At 38.5% G+C, this 25,288-nt stretch overlaps 1 protein-coding gene across 3 annotated transcripts; it reads left to right on the top strand.

Moving 5' to 3' along the window:
* Window positions 1-989: 989 nt before the first annotated feature.
* LOC146388180 (protein HEG homolog 1) lies at window positions 990-23,781 on the top strand. 3 transcript variants are annotated; one of them, XM_084925299.1, is made up of 14 exons: window positions 990-1,177; window positions 10,966-11,319; window positions 13,052-13,231; window positions 13,491-13,589; window positions 13,713-13,822; window positions 13,904-13,962; window positions 14,060-14,190; window positions 14,283-14,417; window positions 15,126-15,168; window positions 15,330-15,367; window positions 16,620-16,707; window positions 17,079-17,274; window positions 17,953-17,985; window positions 18,331-23,781. In XM_084925299.1, the coding sequence occupies exons 1-14, from the start codon at window positions 1,126-1,128 to the stop codon at window positions 18,457-18,459; spliced, it is 1,647 nt and encodes a 548-aa protein (XP_084781425.1). In that variant the 5' UTR covers window positions 990-1,125; the 3' UTR covers window positions 18,460-23,781. The 3 variants fall into 3 exon arrangements, with proteins under 3 accessions (XP_084781425.1, XP_084781423.1, XP_084781424.1); XM_084925297.1 differs by having other exon boundaries at window positions 10,966-12,801; XM_084925298.1 differs by lacking the exon at window positions 17,953-17,985 and having other exon boundaries at window positions 10,966-12,801.
* Window positions 23,782-25,288: the final 1,507 nt, after the last annotated feature.

Here is a 25,288-nt window from a genome sequence, read left to right as displayed (position 1 = left end):
GGATTGTGGTTGTGATTCTGGTACCTGTGGAGGCTAAGAAACAAGTTTGAGATGATTTGGATTTGGATTTTCCACTTATGTTACGCCCCACTTAAAAATGAAGTGTTGACTGGGGTGGGGGGTAACACAAAGTGAAAAAAGAAAACACAAACTACTGAAAAATAGATGTCATTAAACACGATTTATTGCACAAAACTACTAAAGTAAAAATGGTATAGAAGATGGTATAGAAGCATGCTGCTGGAAGCAGCCATCAGAAGATGGCTACACTGTGGTCGAAAAGGGACTGGCATGGTCAGCAACAACACCCTGGTAGGCTGTGGCATGTAAACAATGTTCAGTTGGTACTAAATGGCTCAAAGTGTGCTAAGAAAACACACCTCACATCCTTAAACTCCTCTTCTATCTACTAGCCTGAACATTTGATAGTAAGCAGGATGGATGTTCTGCTACTAACATCTGCATGCTGCACCTGAAATTGCTGACCTGATCAGTGTTTTTAAGGTTAATACATACCACCTCATTATACTATAAAGTCCCCTATAACTAATACTGAAATGAATGAAAGTTAAACGAATGTAAACGCTACCAAACTGAAATCAGCAAACCCCCAGTGGAAAATAACTGAAACTGAGGATTTGTCTCAGAGCCTCTGAAGGGGGCAGCCCTAATTAACATCGTCACCGTGACCCCTTTGTTGTTTGATGAATTTTTCTTTGCGACTCCTTCGTCGTTGATAAGGCGCTATTTGCTCTTTTTCAACTTTCACGTCATTGCAGAGCTAAAATTAGACTTGCACACTCTACCAAAGTCTTCTTCTGTGTTGTTGCTGGCAATAATTATAACCAAAGCCCTGGTCCGTGGGTGGAGGCAGAGCCATTGCAGCTCCGGTACAGTAATGATAAGTGACAGGACAGGCAGCCAATCAGAGGAGGGGATAAAGCTTTTAACCGTGTCAAAGTCTGCAGCTCCCAGTCTGAGATCCCCAGCCACCTGTAGCAGACCAGAGGAGACAGCGCCTGAAGTGAACCGTTATACACTGTTACGCCCGCCGGACACGAACTTCATAACCGGCTAACCACCTCTCTGAAGAGCGGCTTTACAAACTGTCAGAACAACTTAAAGATGTTTCTCATTTGTCTGCTTGCGGTGTTTCTCTTTGGTTCTGCAGCCAAAGGTGAGTGAAGTTTACTTCCAACGGCGTTAGACACCGTGTAGTTACTGTTTATTGTTCTGTAGTTGGGATTAAATCTCCACGTGAAGCCTTAAATTGTGATCAACGAAATGTAATTTGAAGTACTTTTAGTTAAAAATAACACACAGTAAAGGTAAAATGTTCCAAATTGTACTTTAATCCGTACAAGCCAAGCAGCAACAATATTAGAATTTATTTTAGGGTCAAAGTAAATATAGCCCCTCTTTAAATTTAGTGCTGAAATAGATACATTACAGAATATTTCGCCTATTTCTAACAAGAAGAAATCTCATTTTACTATGCACACTGTATGCATCTATAGTTAGATATTTTTATTATAAAATGCAAAGTGGATTTATCATTATTGGCCCCATGATTACATTTACATGACCTGTAGAACAGTAAAAGGGATTATTCATACAGTATGGATGAATCCTTTTTTTTTTTTTTTTTTTAAATGTACAAAGATACAAATATCCCAACTTCCCCAAAACGACAGTCATTTAAAATACAAGATGTCAGATTTAAACTAAAGTAAATCCTTAACATATTCATACTGTGGTGGATAAGTGGAAGAAAATGGGTGGATGGATATTTATACTGTTACAGTATACAATGTAGCTGCTACTTAAAAGGATGTTTCTCTTTCTTAATTAGGTTGTTACATTGTTTTTTCAACAGTGTTAATGCAAACAGCTTCATTACTTAATTTCAATTAGAATACGTGATTTATATAAGTTTTAGTTATATTGAGTTATATTTTACTTATATTGAGGCAAGAAGAATGTAATTGGGCATTCTTGTTTAATTTAATGGTTTGATTTTTCTAAGCACAGAAAGCTCGTGGGGCCATTGGTGTTGTGTTTAAATCCTTAATAGTGCCATTACTTCAACTATGATTTAGTTAGACTTTGATTTTTCTGGATGGGTAATGTGGTTTCCAGCGCTTGCGTGGCCAGGAAAAGTGTAAATGTTTAGCTATTAACAGGCCATTATAACTGAGACTGGTGATTAATGACTCATGGTCAGTGTTCGTGTTCGCCTTTGTTGTACAAATGTTAATAAATTCAGTCTTCGTGTGCAGTAACCGAACTCACCTTCTAAAGAGTTTAAGGCCATTTATTGTGGGTTTGTTTAATAGTCAATTTAGGAAATTAAGGTTGAATAAAGTGCATAAACTTTTTTTCTTGGGTATACTATAATCAAACCACGTGACTTATCCCCAGTAAGTGCTGCACACTCAACTTTTTGTTTTTTAACTTGACTTTCATTGGTGGGGATTTTCCCCAAATAGTTTTGAACCTGACTCAACTCCTTCAGTGTGACTCAAAGCTCTCTGGGGGTGGACTTATGCCAGGGAGAAGGCATCGTTCAAACACCAGGCGACCCCCTGAAGCGCAACACACTCCACACACAGAGTTTACTCTGTGCACCCTCCAAACTGTAGTGAAGCTGCTCAAGGAATTCTGAGAAAAATCTTCACTAGAGCCTTTGTCACTAAACTTAACTGCAGTTAAATAAATCTGTCGCTCTTTCTATTATCTTGTCTCTCAAGTGGATCTTTGTGTTTTAAGCTCCCCGTATGATGACTGAGAGTAATTGTCGCTGTCATGTGCTGGAGTCTCACTTGAAGCCTGCAGGCTGCGTGTTTCTCTTTTCATGTCATGTGTTTACTTCTATAGCGACGCAGTTAAGCAGGCAGGGAGAAAACTGTGGGGAGCTGACGCACTTTAGCGAGTGTGACAGAAGCGGCAGTAAAGAGTCCAGATGAAAAGACCTCCTGAAGGTTGTGCTCCTCCTCCTCTGAAGCTGCCACCTCATGTTTTTGAGCCTCCTGTAAGAAAGCAGCAGAGCACATTCAGTGCCTGTCTCTCCTCTTCCCGCTACTGCTTCCTCTCACGCCATGTGCTGTGTCTTGTCTGTTCCACGTGTCGTGTTTTCAGGCCAGTCATCATTAGGTCAGCATGGCAGACTCAGCAGTTAAGGAACAGATGTGGAAGTTAAAAAAAGGAGTATTTTTCTATTGAGTTTCTCTTGTGGACAGTTTTTGATTCACACATTACTAACCCTGCTTTTGCAACAATCATTTGTCCTACAACACAATTGCCTCTAAGTTATTCTTTGCTTCTGAATAATGGTAATTGTTCTGCCATATTAAACATTCCTATCTGTGCTACTATCTGCTTCACTTTCTCATTTCCCTCCATCCTACCTCTTGGCACCTGGTTTTATATCCACTTCTCATCACGTTTTCGCTGCTGTTTCTTCTCCTTCTTTCCCTCCTCTGTCACAGTGTCCCTGCTGTATCCAGATGGATTAGACCTGCTTCAGGGCAGTAAATCTCACTCTGTAATTGGAAAGCATGTGCTGGCGGAGCTTTAATTGGATATGATATGTGCAGAAGCCCTGCAAGTGAGCTCTTGCTCCAGGGAGCCATCTGTTACTCCCAAGTTGCAGTAAAAGAGCCCTGTTTGCTCACATACAGAGAACTCATGTCTGTCTGGCTCCTCCCACTGTGGATACCACAAATTGGACTGTCTGATGAGGAAGGGGCCAAAGAAAAGACTAGAGTATGACATAATCAGCTGGAATGAATAGAAACACAGATTAGATATCAGGTCAGGTTCATGTATTCATTTATTTAACTCCCACCTCTGCAGTAAATATGTTTCTATGCGTGATGGCCAGCACATGTGGGTGTCAGGCATCAAGCAGCAGGAAGAGCTACCGTTCTGACCAAGATTACGTTTATATGATAATCCAGATGTAAGTAAGTAAAGATTTAGTAATAGACTCTATAACCTGTTTTTGGAACATAAAAAATAAAATGTGTGATAAAGAATGTAAGAGTTTAATGAAAGGATTTTAAACAATAATGACATACAATAATATACACACTCCAATGCTAGCCTTTTAGATAGCATTTATTCAAGACATCCAAAATATAAAGATATTTAATATATTCATATATAAGACAATTAAAAATATTAAAGCCTTGCACCTTTATTAATCTATTGATAACAAACCAATAAGAAAAATGCATATTGTTGACTGTGAGCGGATGTTAGAGGATGCTGCCTCCAGGTGGGGAATCTACATTTTTCCTTAGCATCCCAAGCCTGTGTGATTGAAGCTATAGCAACAGATTTTATATCAAGTGACAGCAACAACAACCAATCGCTAATTTAAGCTGTCTGGGAATTGACATGTTTTCTTAGAGACGTGTGGTTGTCAGGGGCTCAACAACTGACCTCTAGGCCTGTGTGATTAATGATCCCAATCAAATTAAATTTAATAATAATTTTTTTTTTTTACAACTTTTGCATTTGGGGGCACTTTTGCTTTCATTACAGTAATGCGTCAAAATGATTCAGCATCATGCCCTTCTATGATTTAGGCTATCAGTTGCATAAATATTAGGTACACCAAGCTTGAATTACCGCAGTTTTCTATCTGAACCAATAAATTCTGGTTTTAAGGTATTGATGAAAAAGTGCAGTAATCCTGGGTGCTGTTAGACTGGATTTATTATATAACTTGGAAAAAAAAATACTTGCAGTAGTTAAAAAGCTGTAAATGCAAATTGTTTGTTGCTACTAACAAAAAGTTGTCTGTTAATTTACTATTTGCTACTCTTATCAGTTCTGTGTATATACTGTACATAATTATATGCATATGATTAACTACTCGATCCAGCTTCTGAGGCATCTGTGTGCATCCTCTTATCAGAACTGTTAACATGAGACAGTTAGCTGCATGACTGACTGTTGGTTAATGAATATTAAAAGTCTCTCTGTGTCCTGTAAGGACGCTCCTGCTCAAGTGGCATCAGCTGTGTAGCTTTGATGTGGCCTCCCTCAGTCCTGGTTTTACCCCTCTGTGGATACAGCAAGAAACTGACCTGTGTGTGTATCTGTCAGTGCTCCATGACATTTAAAACAGCCTTTAAATACCAGGAGGTCATAAAACAGCATGCAAGACTTGTTCGCTCTCATTAACCTACAAAGTGTGCGCAGTAATTAGCTGCGAGCCATGGTCCAGTATGCCTGTAGCATTTTTGCCTTGGAACAGCATGTTTCAGATGTCATTTTAGATGATTTTAGGCGCACGACCACTGCACACACTATTGGTCAGCCCTCTGCACGACTCTTCTTTCTCCTTAATGAGATCCTGCCTTCTGGCTTCGGGCTCTTCCTGGCTATTGGGTCACAACCTGTCAGTTCATCTCCTGCTCTGTGTGCAGTCTTTGATCAGCTGGTCCAGCTCTGTGCTGCTGGACGTAATAAACAATTATTTCAAGACTGCAGTTTGCACTAATGAGCTGAACGAACAGTTTCATAGCAACACAGAAAAGAGGAGATTCTTTGTCTGCAGCGCTGTACTGTTCCTTCTAGATTCCACTGGCCCTCGCCCAGTGTTATCGGCAATGACGACCATGTATTATCTGGGAGTGGCAGCACTGAGAGGAAGTTAAGGATGTGTGTTTGGGGAACAGGATCTAATGGTCTGTTCATGAGCAGGTACTTTATAGAAATTCTACTGTGTCACTAAAGTAAAGCCCTGAACTGAAACATGAGCATCAGTGCCAAAGTCTTGTTCTGTCTCTTTCTATTTCTGTGAGTAAATTGAAGTCTGGCAAAGCTTCGGCAGCTAGAAACAAACATCTCCTTGACTACAGATAAACTTCCCCATTGTGCTTGTTTGATGTTAGCATTGAGAAATAAAGGGAAAGATAAAGGTGGACAGTCACAGGAGCTTTTAGCGATAGTTTATTAAACATCCTTATTGGAATCGGAGCAAACCGGACCTTCTTATCCATATCCTCCCGAGTGTGTGTTCACAGGTCGACCTTAACCCCACTTGTCACCCTGCCTGTCCCAGTCATCTCTTTTATATTTGCAGGGGATTACCCGGCTGTAGGCTAAATCCTTAGAGACAAGGCTGCCTGTTAGGCTTGCAACAGAGTGTGCTCTTAATTACTCTTCGTTCAACAATACTACTCACTGATTGTCTGTTTGGACTGGGTCTTGGGTTTTTGGTAACCTTTTCCAGTATGGCAACTTGCCAACTGAAAAATAAAGGCCTTAGGCTGGGCCTTACTACACGTAGTTTGGAAATAATGTGGTCTGTGGTCGGGCGGGCACAATTTGTTGCTATTGTGCCATCAGTCTTCAGCCAGGACGTCATTGAAGTGTACTGTTCTGTACGGACTTTTTCAGACGATGTTTTCATGTGAATGGAATTGGAGAAGCGGCAATAAACAAACAATAATATGAAAATGAGGACAAAAAGAGAACCATTATATTTGTGTTTCTCATGACATATGCATTCGTATCCATGACACCCTATTGTTTGTTACTTCCCTCTGTCCATAAACAAACTATTGTTTTTATGATGTGACCGTAGCATGCACTAATCTTCATTCAGATAAATATCCGAAAAATCAGTGTATCAGCAACCCTTTTAGATATTACCGTCCCTGCATTTTGGTTCCAGTTTCTTTCCAAGTATTAAGCTGTAAGCAAGAGATAAGCTGAGACAGAGCTCTGACAAATCACGACTATTGCTTCTGAAAGCAAGATATTTCTTTTGTTCCCTTGTCATAAAAGCGAGAATGAATAACAGAAAATAAACAATAAATCAAACATTTGCGTTGGTATCTGCTGTTTGCCAAATCATTACGTTAAACTTAAATATCGACCCAGAATTTCACAATCAGTACAACCCTACTTTAAATGGCTGTTAAAGTACACCGCTAAATTCAATTACTTTTTACTGCTGCCAAGACATTTATCTATAACTAATCCTCAAATGGACAAAGTGCTTTCATGTCTTGGTAATTAAATCTGCATTTCATTTAGTTATTGCCACATCAGTGTTTGTAAACAATATGTCCCACAGACAAAGCCAGATGTCTTTCACTGCCTGAGTTATTTTTCCAGTTTTGCGTGGCCAAAGTGGCAGATAGTTATTAAATAACATGCAGTAATGAACCTCTTGGTTTGTTTATGTGATTATGACATTGCATGTGAACATACTTCCCATTCAAGTGCAGTGGTTATATTGCATTTATATGTATATATCCTTCTCCTCTGCAGCTCATGGTGTCAGTATTCGGTGATTTAAATTAAGATTAGATATAAGTTGTGATTTGATTTGTAAGATTTTGTATTAACCCAATCAAAATATTACAGCTTACAGCTTACAACAATGCCAGAAACCTGACCCCAGTGACCTTAAAATGAATAACCATTAATCATTGATAGTTAAGTACTGTTAACTAGCAACAGGCCTCTGGGTGTGAAAAAGGAAGAGACAAATTTGACAAAGAGAGAGGCAGTCAATTGATTTGGACTGTGATGTTAAAACTCCAAATGTCCAACTCCATCCTAAAATTGACAGACTAAAAAAACTGTTTTTGTGTCTATAGTTGATTTGTCGCATCGTAAAAGGAAGCTGTGCATTTTTTTTTAACTCATCCATCTCTCCAACAAGACTATTCGAGCATTATTGGCAGTGACCAAAATGCTAAAGTCGATGTTTCAAAAGTCAGAGCTGAGGAACAAATGGGTGATGTCATGGTGGTTTAATATACAGTCTGTGACTAACACTCACCATTACTTTGACAGTAAAAAGAAAAATCACTTCCCAATTGATGACTATTGACACATCAGATACAGCTAAAATAAACAAAATAAAATACATATTGTACTTTTTAATGCTTTCTTTCTGGCGGCAGTGTAAGGCCAAGAGAGATTTATCTGTTAAAAATGATTTTAAAGATTGGATGTCGTGACGCTGCGGTTGGGATACTGCGGTAGGTACTATTATCTCTCCATATCTCCAAATTTGGAACTTATTTGAGAGCATTGGGTTAGCAATGCATACATTTGCTTGCCAATTAGCTCTGAGCACAACTGTAGCTAATGTTAGGAATGGTAAATGGTAAATGGCCTGCATTTGTATAGCGCTTTACTCAGTCCCTAAGGACCCCAAAGCGCTTTACACTACATTCAGTCATTCACCCATTCACACACACATTCACACACTGGCAATGGCAAGCTACATTGTAGCCACAGCTGCCCTGGGGCGCACTGACTTTAGTTCCTTATTTTAAATGACATTGATACATATTTACCAAGGCGATACTTAAAAACTACTGCAACTCATGGAGGCTGCCTGTAAACTTTCCAATCTGACCAGTATATAGAAATACTGATAACAAACGATAAGGCTCTTTGACAAAGTTTATTATGACTCCTTATACTTATAATAAGTGCTACTATTTTTTTTTTTTTTTTTGCTACTTCTATGGGGTCAACAAGATTAATTGCAATTGTAGAATAATGCTGTGTGCTAAATCGGCAGTGCTACTAAAATGTTCAGAATTTGCAGTGCCTCAAATCAGCACAAAAATGCACCTGCTGCTGGCAGTGACATTAACTCGGCTGTAGTGGAGTCACACACCTGACAGGATGGTGTGCTTAGCTGAAACTGGCTGTTTAGTTTCAGTTAAAGAAAAACAGTTTTTAAAAAATTATTAAAAAATGATTAAAACCTTTACGTATTTTTGATAATAAATATTATTAATAAATATTTTTGACATAAATTTTATGTGAGATTGTAGAGAGTTGAAGATATGCAGGAATGATGTAAAAAGGTACAAATTGAACCTTCATCTTTAGTTGTTCTTGGAAACATGTCTACATTATATCTTATTAAAATTTCACTGAGAATGTAATGTCACTGCGTGACTGGCTGGATCTGATTTAAGAGGTTTTTCCATTAATCTAAATCTTTGGTTATCCAGTAAGATTAATAAGATGTATTTAAGCCATAATCTTGAATATCCAGGAACTGATATGCATTTCGTAGCAATGATTTCATGCTCTGTTGCCTCATATATCAATATCTAGTTCTGCCACTCCTTTAATTTATGATCACTGAAAACGTCAACTGTGACAGTTGAATTTCAACTATAATTTGTTACTTCTTTATCTATTTAACTGCTCAATGTCTTATTTTTGTCTTCCAGTACATGACTTTTGAGGTTGGGTATAGGTGTGTGCTCACTGAATGCATCATATCCATAAATGTCTGCTGTCACAGGGTGTGTCATGTTGGAGCCTCTGGTTTTTCATCTTTAAATGAGTCTCGGTTACTAAGTGATAAAGACATTAGGTCACACACTGGCCTTGTGCACACAGTGTAATCAAATCAAGCTCAGGATCTGATATTAGTCTTGATGTTTTTCACCACTGGAGAAAACTATTTGTGTAAGGCGTCCACCCATCTGACTCCTGGCATTAGAATATCTATCCTCTCTGGCTGCTGAAAAAACATGCTTTGAATGTAATCACTCATTATCAAAGACCGCCTACTGTTTGTACTGTTCCTAAAGAATGGGAACAGGCTAAATGAGAACAGGCGTCAGAACAGCACAGTGAACAAACAGAAGGCAGCTTGTTTACGTTTGTTCTTATCAACAAATTCAGTATTTTTTTCAACTGTTCTATGTGCTGTGTTTTAGATTTTTATTTAAGTCATGACCTCGTGTGATTACAGCTTAAAGTCCTTGTCCATCAAAGTAACAGGGTCAACTGTTGCTGTGGTGGACAGTCCTGTCGACTTTACTGTTTAGGTTGGCTTTCATTATGTGATTTTCAGCAGGATCATTCTGCAAATTTCAGTTAAAAAAGGATCTCTGTACAAGTCTGAGATGGTTTTGACATATGCAGAAGAGGGGTAGTGGATATGTTGTAAAGATGTTTAGCATGGAGCTACCAGGCAGGAGGAAAAGAGGAAGACAACAGATGAGCTTTATGGATGTAGTGAAGAAGGACAAGCAGAAGGCTGGTATGACAGAAGAGGATGCTAGGGATGGGGTTTGGTTGAGATGGAGGTAGATGATGTACTATTGGAGCAGCAACTAGCTGGTGAAAGTAGTGGAGTATTTAGGACGTAAAGAAGGACATGTCCCCCAAGAAATGCTAGAAAGAAAAAACACACACACTTTAGTCAGTAGACATACCTGTTGGACAAAAACACAACATCAAATTTTATTTGTGACTGAATACTCTTGAACATTCATTTATATATTGTTGATAAAATTGTACATAAGTAACACATTTTTGTTTTAAAACCTCATCAACCATTTTACTAAAAGGTGATGCAATTTGGTGTTTTCAGCATACTTATCTAGACACCACAGCAGCAGAAGTCCTTTCATTTTTAATCTAGAGTAAAGGGCATCTGGACTTGAAAAGCATTGATAACATTTTCTGGTCAATTTAATTCAGTCCACGAGTAAACAACTACCTGCTCCACTGCACGTGGGATTGATTTAAATAGGAGGGTATCTTTTCTTTTAGACATTGGATGTTTAGCATTAAAATTTGGACTAAACACTTATCCCTGAATTATACCTGAATCTATGTCGTAACTTGGGGCATAACCGATAACCCCTCTTAAGCTTACACCACAACCTTCCACGCCATTCAGTCAGTGTGGACTTCATCGGTCCGACATGTAGTTACATTTCTTGGGAGGGGCACTTCAGGTTACGTGGAAGGTTATGGCAGATTTAAGAAGGCTTCTCGGTTACATTGTAAGTTATGACGTAGATTTCCCACTAAAGAATAGTTGAGGCAGTATATATATATCTGTCCTATACATGCCCTTTTTTAAAAAATTCATTTTACTGTGGCAAGCTTTGGACTTGAAGAGAAGGTAAAAATCTGATTATTTTTGTGCTTTTGTGTTCATTCTAGGAGAAACAACTGAATCAAATCCAAGCAGTGCCCTCACAGACGGCGGCTTGACAACTGCTTCAGAAGTGACTAGAGCAACAGAAAGTACTACTCGAGAATTCACAACTGTGCACACAACTCTCACCAATGCAGAGACAATTAATCTGAGCACTCAGTCCACGATCACTACTAATGCTACGGTTACTGAGAACGGTACTGTGACCACTGGCAGCCCAGCTCCCTCTCCATCACCTCCAACCACTGACGCAAGCATGTCGACTGCAAGGCCAGGGACGAGCAATCCTACCAGCGATAGCGAGACTACAAATACAACCACGGTTCCTGTTCCAGCCACGAATCAAACAATGAGCACAAGTACATTGATCCCACACACAACCACCAACATATCTCTAAGTACACCACACTCCACCAATGGCACAACTGGAAGTACATCAATCACACAGACTAACAATGACACCACTAGTAGCACAGCAGTTACAGACACTGGGAACGGCACAATGATGACACATTCAACCACTTACACAACTCATAGTACACCGTACACCAACAATGACACATCTGCGAGCACAACAGTGACACACATTGCCAATGACACATCTACAAGTGCACCAGTGACAAACTCAACCTCTCACACATTTGCAAGTACGCCTGTGACCCAGACTAGCAACGACACCACTGTTAGCACACCAATGACCAACACCAGCAACGACACAACTACAGTAATGCCAATCACAAACTCAACTACCCACACAATTGCAAGTACACCAGTCACCCAGACTAACAATGACACCACTGTTAGCACACCAATTACAAACACCAGCAATGACACAACTACAATTATGCCAGTCACAAACACAACCATCAACATAACTGCAAGTACACCAGTCACCCAGACTAACAATGACACCACTGTTAGCACACCAATTACAAACACCAGCAATGACACATCTACAAGTGCACCAGTGACAAACTCAACCTCTCACACAATTGCAAGTACGCCTGTGACCCAGACTAGCAACGACACCACTGTTAGCACACCAATGACCAACACCAGCAATGACACAACTACAGTTATGCCAATCACAAACTCAACTACCCACACAATTGCAAGTACACCAGTCACCCAGACTAACAATGACACCACTGTTAGCACACCAATTACAAACACCAGCAATAACACATCTACAAGTGCACCAGTGACAAACTCAACCTCTCACACAATTGCAAGTACACCTGTGACCCAGACTAACAATGACACCACTGTTAGCACACCAATGACCAACACCAGCAATGACACAACTACAGTTATGCCAGTCACAAACACAACCATCAACATAACTGCAAGTACACCAGTCACCCAGCCTAACAACGACACCACTGCCAGTACACCATTTACACACACAAGCAACAGCACGGCTATGGTTACATCTCCCACAAGCAACCATTCAACTAACATTACTCCAGTCACACCCACAAGCAACAACACAACTTTTATTACAGCAACTACACCACTAAGCAACATCACAACTTCAACTACTGAAGAAACCAGCAACAGCACAGCAATTACAACAACACTCACCCCAGTAAGCTCTACAGCTGTGTTAACTACTCAACCAAACACTACTAACACCTTTCCTGAGACTGCTGCATCTACTACCGCACCCTTGTCCTCAACTGCTGCCATAAACACAACATTCACAGCTGGACCCTCACCCTCTTCACCCACCACCATCTCCAACTCCAGCTCTTTCCCTCCAAGCACCTCCCCAGGCAATAGCACCGTACCCCCCAGTGGAAATGCCACCACCCTTAGTCCCTCAACAGCAAGCTCAGGAGGTAATACTAACAGCATGATACATGTTGATGTGTGTTCTTGTAAATAATATACTATAACATGGAGGTGAGAAGGAAATTCACGACAATCCATCCAGTATTTCATGAGAGTGCATACTAGGATATAGGTTAAAGTAAGGTATTGTGTTTATTAAATATGCATATTCACACAGTACCATACTTTAATACCCATATCCATGTATTTTCTATTTCTATTTCTGATCTGATTGTTTCTCTTTTTTTGATGATATAGTGACAAATCACACTGCAGTAACCGCAACTACAACTCTTTCAACTGAAGCTAGTGGCATTACAACTGCCATTCCAACCACCGTCTCTAACATCACAACCACCACCCTGCAACCAACACAGATCACTACCAGCAACCAAACCACTCCAGCTCCACCCACCACCACGCAGAGTCCAGTCATAGGTTTGTACCTTTAAATTGCTTTTCCATAGACTAGAATACACATTATGAAATCAGACATGCACCTTGACATGAATAATAATGTTCCCACATATCCTGGAGATATAAAGAAGCAACTGTTAGCTTGCAAAAAAATGTTATTTAAAAGCTGTATATAACTTATTTTTGTGCTCACTCCATGTGGCCAAAAAAGGTATTTTGTAATTAACAAAACAGAAATAACATTTATTTATGGGATACATTTTCTTTTCTTGCTTGCCAGTGTGTCCAGCTGTCCCATGTCCACTTGAAAGCGTCTGTCTTAATGGCACTTGCCAGTGTCTCTCTGGTACCTACCTGCTGAATGGACATTGTGTACCTGGTAAAACAAATTAAAACATTTTATGTCTGTTCAGACAAAAAGTCTAATGCGTAAATGAAAGTGTAATTGGGTGTTAATAGTGAATTTGTCGCCTTATATTCTCTTTTCCTCTTCATCTCGCAGCCCATGTGTTCCCAGGGAGGCTTCATCTTACCACCTTAACATTTCAAAATGAAATGTTCAACAGGTCTTCAAAGATATTCCAGATGACGGCTGCTAACATTTCAGCAACAGTAGGTTATGAAGACAGAAACATGTTGGGTAGCTCTAGAATTTGTCAACTTAATCAATAAACAGTTTATTCTGTTTCACAGCTTAGCGATATCCTCAAGAAACAGCCAGGGTATATCCGGTCTGATGTTGTGCAACTTGAGTGAGTACATGTTTCACTTTCCTGTAATACAAAGATGCGATGCCACATGTTAAAAAAGGTGTCTAACCTCTGTTGGTTGTTTTCTATAAATCTCCAGACCCGGTAGCGTGCAAGCAACTGTAAATAATGTGTTTAGTGACACCACTGAAAATCTAACTACCGTTAATAACGCCATAAATGAAGCTATAAAAACTTCCACTGGACTTCTGGCTCAAGCTACATATACAAGTAAATGCTGACTACATTCTATACAAGTCAAGTGATCAGTTAATAACGTATCTTTGATTTACATAGCCTGTTCTGTTCTCGCCCCTTCTTAGGTGTAAAACTGTGTGAGCAGAGCCCATTACCTTGTGAAGTCTCCACTACAGTATGCACAAATACAAATGGCCAGGCTGCATGTGCCTGTAAAGATGGCTACATCTCCAATGTGTACTCAAACACTAGTTGCAAAGGTAAAAGTGACTATTTCGGATTATTACTTTTTCCGTAATCCAGACCTGTGTTGGATTTAAATGAGGAAACTACCACATGCTCTAGTATTTACATCAAGTCTTTAATGTTTTTTTTGCCTTCACAACATCCTGCTGCAATAGTATTATACATTAAAGGCTCATGCATGGATCACTAAAGCTGACCACCTGCAGCTTTTAAGACTAAGCTCAAGCAAAATTTCCCGAGCTCGTCTACAGTCACGAGAACTGTAACAAAACCTTCTTATCCTTGCAAAAAAAATTCTGTGTGGGAATGAGAAGGAGAATCAACAGGGAGTGAGACTCACGTACAAGGTCAAGAGCTGTAGCCTTTTCTCCATGCCGACCCCTGACACTTCCTTCATTTATCTCTCTAATTCATTTCTTTTTAATGGGGATGTTTCCCTGGAAACATGTGGAAGAATTGCAGCTTTGCCTCTGTGTGTAGGGTTGTGACCAAGGAGATCGGCTATAGGAAATACTGTTAAAGAATAAGACCGTAGGCCTCAAACAAATCCAGCATACAACTCGTAAACTGTTTAATAGCAAGCCTTTAAGTGAAGAGACTCCCAGAGTGCTCCTATTTTTGGATGTGCCATCATGAGCGCTAAATGTTTCTGTCCAGCGAATCTGAAACATTCATTGGACAAAACATTATCTCTATGTTACAATTGCTATTTCTTTTTGCAGCGTGTCCAAGCGGACAGAGGGCAGTGGGAGAAGTGTGTGAAGTGTAAGTACACACATTTTTTTTAAAATTCTGTCTTCTGGTTTTGCACGTCTTCCCACTGGTGCACAGTGTTTAAATATGGCTCCCCCATGTGGATTTATTGTTGAACTCCATTATGGTTCTGGGGAGTTCTGAAATGTGAATGTCACTGTGCTTTCTTTCAGATGTCCCTTTGGGTATGCTGGATTCAACTGCAATGACTGTGAGTATAACATCAGTATTACAAAGGGGAAATGCTAAAGAAGCAGAACTCATATAGACTGCACAGTATATGGACTGGTTCCTATATAGCGATTTTCTGCTTTCCCAGAGTACTCAAAGAGCTCTATGCAACATGCCACATTCACCCATTCACACAAGCACTGTCTTCTATGTTTGTTTTAGTGCTTAGTTAGTGCTTTCTGACTACCATTCACACACATTCATACTCCAATGGATGCATCGGAGAGCATCTTGGGGTTAGTATCTTGCCCAAGGATATTTGGCATGCAGACTAGTGGGAGCCAGGGATCGAACTACCAACCTTCCGATCAGTAGATGATTTAAATATATATCTGAGATTTCTAACTAGGATATTAATACCTAAGGGAATACTTCTGAAGTAGCCACAGGGATATGTTAAAAGTTCTACTGTTTAGTTGAATAACTAAGTGGCTCTAAATATGTTAGACAGCCAAAGGTTATACATAAGGGATTCAAATAAAGGGCTGTCAAAAAGTATTTACCCGCTTCCTGATTTCTTTTTTTTTTTTTTTTTACATCTTTGTCACACATGTTTCAACTCATCAAACTGATTGTAATATTGGACAAATATCACCAGAGTAAATACAAAATGCTGTTTTTAAAAGGTGATTTCATTTGCTATATTAAATCTTTGTGTTCCCCAAGAATTTTGGGAAAATATTCTTTGGACTGATGAGACAAAAGTTTAACCTTTCAGAAGGCTACTAGAGCTATTGTCCTAGTCAAATTCAGGTCCATGGCGTGAATTAAACTGGCTGGAAAAACCTCCAACGTGGCTGAATAAAAACAATTCTGCAAAGAAGAGTGAGCCAACATTTCTCCACAGTGAAGTAAAATACTCATTGTCTGTTTCTGCAAATGCTTGATTGAAGCACTTGCTCCCAGTGGTGTTACTACCAATTATTAGCTGTTGTTTTCTTTATGTAGGGCTAGGTGCAGTACGTTTGGTTAGTCCTTTTCCCTTAATAAATAAAATAATCTTTTAAAACTGCAATTTGAATTTTCTCGGGTTATGATTAGCTAATATTACAATTTGTTTGGTGATCTGAAAGTTACACAGTAGTCAAATCGATGAATGGTTTTGTAAGATGAAAGTAGAATACATCCAGTTTAAAATGAGTTTCAATAAGTACAAAATGATGAATAGTGTTGATGAAGGTGTTCTTGGGTCCATCTGACAGGGCACAATGTTTTCAATTGTGTCTTCACAGCGGCCCTGCTGGCAGTGGTGATCATTTCCTGTGTACTAGGAGGAATTCTACTCATTCTTATCCTGGCTTTGCTCATATACTGCTGCTGGTAAGAATATTATAGATCACTTATACCCCCAAAAACAAAGGCTTCAATCATGTTCATTTTTCTCTATGAAAAACTATACTTAACTAAAGACTTAGTGTGTCTGCAGAACTGAATCCAAAACTGTTGGACCAGCAGACGGAATAGTTTTTAAAAACTGACACAAATTTTACGATTTTAAAAAAACCTCAGGACTTTGTGTATATGCGGCAACTATAGCATTAGCAAACACGAGTAGCAAAATTGCTCAGCTGCAGTTAATAATAAACGATTGTTGCTGTGTCTGTGGGAGTTCACTGCTTGAATTTAAAAAATAAAGCAAGATATAAAATAGAACATAAAATGTGACTGTTGTTCTATTTTCTGTATGTCAGGAGGCTGTGCTCTAATAGTAAGCAAGACATTAGCAGCAGCCCTTACTCAACAGAAGACTTAAACCAGCCCTGGCCTACTGGCATCATGCCCATCCCCCGTGCCAACAGTAAATGGGATGGAGCTCCTCCTATAGAGATGACAGAAGGAGGCAGCAGTAATGTCCTGGTGGACAAAAGGCATCAAAGCAACGGAATGGTGAGTTACCGCAGCTGTTTTTCTGCTGTCTCAGTTATTTACTGCTAATCCTCAATCTAACAGTCCTGCATATTGTTGCTTACTAACTAAATCAAATGTTTGTTCATTCAGTTGCTTCATTATCTCACATCTAAATTGCATCTGCTTATTAACCCACTCAGTAAACAAGGATTTGCAGGTTGAAAACAAAACAAATTGCATGGAGATGGAACATGAAACAGTACTTATATAAAAAGTTTTTACTATAAGTCTCATGCACATAAATACATTTAAACAAGTGCTTTTTTCTATGCTTAAGAACTTAAAATATTTACACACTCACATGGGTGTACTGGGGACAACTTCAGTAACTTGTCCAAAGATACTTCAACACACAGACTGGAAAAAAACAGGAACTGACCCACCAATCTATTGATTAGTAGGCAACGATCGCTAGCTCTCAACCCACAGCTGCAACTATGTGTGGGTAGAGCTTGCTTTCTGGCAGATTTAGCTAGACTAGACCTTTGTTTTTGACCTGCAAATTAATAACTGGGCACATAACCTTCTTGCATCACTACCCAGATAAATCAGATGCTTTGATGATGCATTTTAACTCCTGTGATCGTAAATAAAGTGCTAGCATGTAGCCCCCTGCCACCCTCCCTGCTTTGCCTGACTCCCAGTATGTTGCTTTAGGGGTTTCAGCGGAAGCAGAAAGGATGGAAAAAGGTAAGGCATGGCTTTGCTTTTAGATTCTTGATTTGCCTTGATACACCCCTGCTGATAACTTAGAGATGCCAGAGTGAGAAGGTGATGGGTTTTCTGGGTGATGGGGAGCATTAACGGGGATTTCTCAGCAGTGCGCTTTCATCTTCACACTAAATCCAGCATGTTCAAAGAAATTCATCTGACAATATTTTTGGGAGTAGTGATGAATAATTTTTCAGTCTACACTGGTGACTGGGGTTACCTTTGTGTGTGGGTCTTGAGTTTTGTGGGTAAAAGTGTGTGAACCTATGAAGTCCCTGCTTCTTTATGAAAGTGTCACACTCACTCCTTCTACTGACTTTTCAGACGGGATCGTACGATCTCAACCCAGAAGGGATGATGACCTTCAAAGGTAAAAATACATCTCGTTACTCGTATCTGGTTCAAGGCCATGAAAATCCTTACTTCTTACCTGGAGACGAGAAGAAAAACTGAAACTAAAACACTAAAACCTTCATATGAGCGAGGAAGACGGGATCAAAAAGAAGTAACTGGTTTGAAACTCTGGGACTACAGATACATATCCTGAGAAGAGTTATTTATAAAGATACTTTACCCTCTGAGCTTATTTGCATTAATGATGAATCACAAATGACATTTAAAAAAAAATCTTGAAAATTACCAAAGAGATTCATTTGTGTGCATCATGTCTGCTCTTAATGGTTACAACCAGTGGATGTCGCTGTTGCTCCTTACATTCATATATAGTATAATAACAATTTTTTTTAACAACAGAGCTGACTTTTAATCCTTTTTTTTATGCTTTGATGAATTCAAATAGAATTTTAAAAATGAAGCATCTTATTTTGCTAATTGCACTAAAGTATATAATAAGTTTACTATTAGTTTTTATATAAATCAGAGGTAAATTGAATGTGGGTTCTTATGGGGTACCTGCTATTTTTCCTAAAAGGATGTGATTTTTTTTGTATTAAGCAAATCGTGAATGACTAAAGGGGCTGGATCCCTGTTTGGGAGTATTTAAAGGGATTTATGTTGTAGCAGTCTGTATCTGTTGAAGCTACACTTGCAAAATGTGCCTGTTTAATAGTCTGTTTGATGAATAGGAAACATTGTGCTAAGCTGGCAAAAAAAAAAAGAAGCCTGTCTGCTTTTTTTCGATGTGCCAAAAATCATTTGTAAACATTTTTTTGAGGATTCTGTATAAATTATATATTTATCTTTGTGCTTCTGAGAGAATGGACTGTTTTATAAGTGTGTTTTTGTAAAGAAAAAGACTGTGTGCACACATCCAGCAGAAATAAATTAATTTAAAGAGGCTTGCACTTGGTTTTCATCATTCACATATGTGAGTCAGTGTAAATGTAGATTTTTTGTAAAATTATAAATATATGTAACCAAAACAAAGAATTACCAACTTGGAATATAGAGCTACAAGAATATTATGGCTGCATGCAGCTTGCACTAAACTCCCACTAAAAGCTCACATTAGCCAGTCCAGAAACTGTTAAATATTATTTTAAACCAGGTGTTTTGTGCACAGTGGAATTAAAAAAAAAAAGTGGGTTATATTAAATGACTGTTTTTGTTCAAGAGGACGTCAGTCTTTGGGACCTAGCTGCATGCATTAGTAACCTTTTCCACATGTCACATGTAATGCTTTCTTTTCTTTATTGTAAAAAGAAAAAAAAGTTTGTGGTAATTTCTGTTTTGTTTTCACGCATTTGTCAAATGTGCAGACTCTGGTGTTGAGAAAGAATAGCTCCGCACTTTAATAATCTCAACCAAGAACTTCCCTCAAGGCATTCCTAAGAAATCATGTTCAACAGGAAGGCACAGACAAACAGCCGACCTAAAAAACATGTTGCCTCCAGTCATAGTTGTTGTTGCCACTGAGGCATGAGAATGAGTAATTTACAACAGATACATCAGCGTGGCCTTATAATGAGGAAATAAAACAAATATAGTGACCCAAGGTGTTTTGTTTTTGTATTCTTGATTTTGTTTTTATATCACATATCGACCAAAGTCAATAATAACAGTGATCTAGCCTCTGTTTGTTTGTTTAGAAATTATATGCATAATTAAACATTTAATTAAAAGTATTGCTTTTGCAAAGATTACCACTGTCATAATTTAAGCTGAATACGCAATAATATTACAGCTGCAGAAGGCTGTGGGATACAATTTAACTGCTATATGAATCTCAGTGTTGATGGGACTATTCTTGGAGGTAGATGCAGATGCACTTTACCTAGAAACTCCCCGCTCTGTATATTATGCTGCACTATGTCACATAGATTGACGAGGTGGTTGCTGCTGTGGTGTTGCAGTTAGTCGGCAGTCAGCCAAGCTCTTAAAAACTGGGATTTGGTTTGTTGGTGCTAAATCTGGCTTTGCCAAACCTTAATCTCGGGCACTGGGTCACTTGAACAGACCGTGGCGAGTATACAGGAGGAACAAATCAGATGCACATCCTTGATGATTTGCATGTAAAGATTAAACATGTGTGTAGAATCCTGATCCATTGCTTAATAGCAATGCCATGTACATGGCTGGAACTTAAATAATCTGAGAGTGAAATAAAATTTAAATATACGGTCTGGCCCAATAATATATATGTGTATATAAACCCTAATTCACAGAAGGTTGGGCCATGTGCTATTAAGAATAAAATGTGGATTTATGAAATTTATAATCATTTAATTCAGTGTTTATCTACATTTTACACCTTTTAAAACTGTGTTTGTATGTTATTGGTGCTTACAAATGTTTACAACCATTTTATTATGGAGCAGTGTCTCCATTTGGTTGCCTTCATTGTCAGTTATGGTAATAAAGTAGATTTACTTTTAAGTTGTGCAAAATAATCTTTTAATACGTTTGATTACTTTGTTGCATTAATGAAAATTTAGGTGCTTATAGGCTGAGTAACATGGGTCAATTACAATGATTGCTCAAGTCATGGATTTTGTCTTTTGGCTTCATTGTCTTCTGTTACTTGCAGCAGTTGAGACTGATGTGTTTTGTCAGAGCTTTTGGGACAATTGATTGAAATTAGCAGTCTTCACACAACGTCACTTTAGTCTGCGAAGCAGCAAAACAACTTAATATTGCTGATATGGTCAATACTTATCTGAAGAGGCAGGAGAGCGAGGGTTCATGAAAATCTCTGACTTTGGGACAAAATTAATGAAAGTTTGTTCACACACATACAGTCGAAATCAAAAGGCTTTATTTCAAATTTTCCACCACTTTTTGAACACAGCCATGGAACTATACTCTGGTGCTTCTCATCTGTGTAGGAATGCTTTGTATTTTACAGCCATTACCAGCTTGCCAAATCCTGGCTGAGTCTGCTGCAGCACATCCCATCAGCCCACAGGCTCAGCTGACTGATCGATAGACCACTTAGCGGCCGTGAGCTACACATCCCAGTCATTTGACCTGCTGGAGCTGTGGGAATGGGCACGCAATTCAATAAGCATCGAGCCACTGAAACAACTGAACTGGACCGCCAACTTGAGGAACTTCCTCCTCCCGGATAGATCCACATACATCTGCTCTGACTGCAGAGTAGGTGCGTCAAAGCTATCGTCACACACTCATGGTGAGATCAAGATGTGGATTAACATGGAGCTATTGATTCCTTCTTGTTGCATATAAAGAAATAGTTGAATTAACTGAAAGCTTATCTCTTGTATATTTCAGGTTCTGGACTCACCTTAAATGTGAGTCTGTGAATATATCGTTTTAGGATCAAGAATATTTCTGATATATATATAATACAGTTTTAGTGCAGAGATACATTTAACATTGCAATGAATCTATTCAGCTTCAAAACTCAAAACATAAAGAGCTGATTCAATCTGATCTAACTTGAGATCACCACCTTCTGCAGCTTTGTCGAATTTTAAGAACAAAATAAGCAACAAAATGTAGCAGCGTTGCGGTTTTGTGGTATTCCTCACAGATGACCTTTAAGGTCATCCAGTCCCCTTACAGTAAATGATCCTTTTCATTCGGTCCTTTTGAAAATGAAGGTATTTTATATCAGTTAATAAAAAGACTTGACATTTTGAGGTTGCACACTTTTCAAAAGACCGCACAGAGCATCAGATAAAATGAGCCGCTCTTTCTTTCGTTTACGGCCAGTTATTCTGTCAGATTCTCAAGGCCCTTAAGTTCAGCTATTTAACATGAAAAAATAATGATGAAAGTTTATTTTCAAGTTCATAAAATATGCAAAAACTGTCTTCTGTGTGTAATATATCGCATGAGCAATGCAATTCTAGGACTTCATGCTGAAACAACAGTGGAACTGCAACATATGAAGCAGATGATTGTTTGCAAACACTAAAATTTACACTGCACCATTGCCAACAAACCAGTCTACTAAATTCCTGCCAGGAGGCCCACAAAGGAAGCTGAAGCCACCTGCTCTACCATTTTATCCATTTTATCGTTGTGAATGAGCAGAAATCAGTCGCTTTCTGTCTTCTCCCCTCCCGTCTCCCTTTCCCTTCTCCTTCTTTCTCTATCGGGTCACACAGAAGGCTGTAATTCACTTTCACTAATGCAGTTTGGCAGCAGCCTGTGAAGGACATGAAATTGTGGAACATTTCCCAGCAACGTTGTGTGTCTGGCATTAAGCTGCCAAAGTATATAAATAAATGAAAATAAAAGAACTGCAGTCTTCCTCTGCCTCGCTTTTTGATAGAATTATAACTTTTGATAAAGGGGTCCCTTAACTTGAGCTCACCATTTTTTTTTTAAAAAGTGAAAAGAAGTTATTATTATTTTGATTCAGCTTACACCCTTCCCTTTACATGTTATATCACCTGTTTCCGGGGCAAATTTAGTGGACGCTGTGCACACGGTAGTGATTGTATACAGTGAGTAATAGTTGTTTTGTTTTTTCATTTCTGTGTTTTACAAGTTGTGGTTGCTGATTTGAATTTCTTTGCAGATTTTTTGAATCATTTTCTGGTCAGAAGAAAGCATACTTAAACAAATTTCACATGCAGGTTACCAACTATCTGTCTCATGCTGATTCTATCAGAGGTGGTGGACCATGCTGCTACCCTCGTCAGCTACTCTGTCTGCTGCGTCTAACCATGCATCATCATCATCATCATCAAGTAAAATATTATCAAGCAAGATAAAGTGTTCCAAAATTATTGCTTTAGCCTTGTTTCTTATAAGTTCCCTCTGACAAAGTGGTCAAATAATCTAATTTGTTATCCTTTCATCTTGCCCTCGGTATCTCAGGCATTGGAGAAGGGCTCGGCCTGAGTGCCAGCAGATAATGTACGAAGGGCCAGACAGACAATCAAATTGACGAGTCCTGGAGGAAGAGAGAATGGTGAGAAAGTTGTGGCGCCGGGCAGACGTTAGTCTGAAAGGACGTTAAGCCTTCTTCTAGATGGCTCTTCTAAGCAGCAGAGATCTGACTGAAGGGAGAACAGTAAATATGCATATCTTCTTCCTCATTAATCAGCCGCCACTTACAAGCCAAGTGCAGACTAAACTAACCTTTTAAAATCAAACACGCCGGACGATAACATTATGACAAAAATAGATTTTTTTTCTTATCCTTAAAATTAATCAGTGTTTGAATGTTTAGCTTTCAGTGTAAGATAAATTAGGACATTTTTAAAAAGTATCTAGTACACAGTCATATTGTGACATCCCTATCCCTGACGCTTTTATCTTTGATGTTTTGGGAATGGTTCCGATTGAAACTGCAGTTCAAATAGAAATTAAGTATGTTTTTCTGCTTGTTTGATAAAGTCATTTCTCAGTTTCATTGTTTACTTACTTTATTAAATTAGTTTTTTTTTCTATTAGTGCAGTAATAGAATATATTTCACCTTCATTCTAATTTAATTCACTTAAATTTTCAGTTTTTCTCCATATAACTAAATGAACTTAATGTAAACTGTAGACATTTGTCAGATTTTATCAACGTCAACTGAACATTGGTACATTTTTGGCTTTTGAAACTGCTGTATTTTATTTTGAAATGATACGTTTTAATATTGTTATGCCTATCCTCTGGTACTAATTATTAATACATGAATTAATTCAACAGAATATCTAAAATTGGAAGAGGAATGCAATACATTTTCAGGATATTATAAAGCAAATGACTCAGTTTTCTGAAACTGAAGTCACTACCTCCATTAAACCAACATGGAACATCCAAAATCGCAGTTTCTTGAATGGTCACTTGAGGCAATGAAAGAAAGTCAGTCTCTGCCATTTATTTATATGGGAAACACTGTCATTCGAACTGCAACATAAGATGGGGAACTCCCCATCTCACCCCTTAGTCAGTGACACAGCCTTGGCCAATCATGTGACCAGCTCCACCCTGCAAAGGTGTCAGCTGTTACAGCTGTGCAGTAAATTTTACTGTCTGATTGTTCTCTTCAGGTTTTTTTTTTAACTTCATTTGGCCTGTTGTTTTTATTTATCTGGTTGTTTGTGCATCATGCAGCTCTTGGTGGGAGGTAGTGGTGCAGAGATGAGTCATGCTCAATTTAGACTCAATTTTTAACAACTATGCGTAATAATCTACTGCTGCTTTAGCTTTTTGGTTCCTGCAGTCTGCTCTAAGTGTTACATAAGGCTGAGTTCTCATAGATTAAAACAAAGCAAGGCAAATCTGTAAGGAAACAATGAGAAACTCTCATGTACCAACTGTTTTGTTGGGTGGCTTTTTTCGAATAATTAAAAAAATTACTACTAAATTACTTTCCTGACACTGATAGAGGTTTAATCATGTGAAACTTTAGCTGTATAGGAGATGCTAACGCTTTCTAATTTCTTATAATGTCTTCCATCATCTTTCAAAAGGTTAGAATTTTGATGTTTATGGATATTTCCTGTTACCAGAATGTATTCAGACAGGTTTTTACTATGGACAGGAATTTGCTATAAAAAAATTACACCTGTTAGTACCCACTGTTAACTGATTATCATAATTATATTCACATCACTTTCATTTTTTCCGCTTGAATTCACAACATCACTTGCCTGTTGTTGTTGTGATTAAAAACACACAAAACCACATATTTGTTTGAAAATGTGTTTTATATTTCTGACAATGTTTCCAAATATTTAGAAGTGATTCATAGCAGTTTCCCAAACTCTTTGTTAATTTTTAAAAATCGAATTTCATTTCATTTCATTATTCATTCTTCTCGTATGATGAGAAACTTGATGACAGAACACGTTAACGCAGTAATAAGGAGGCTCTTGGTGCTTTTTAAAATGTAAGTAAATACAATCTGTGCCC

This window comes from Perissodus microlepis, chromosome 4 (genome assembly GCF_051167445.1).
Source record: "Perissodus microlepis isolate ML-2025 ecotype Zambia chromosome 4, ASM5116744v1, whole genome shotgun sequence".
NCBI classification, from domain to species: domain Eukaryota; kingdom Metazoa; phylum Chordata; class Actinopteri; order Cichliformes; family Cichlidae; genus Perissodus; species Perissodus microlepis.
This window is presented reverse-complemented; position numbering and strand designations above follow the sequence as displayed.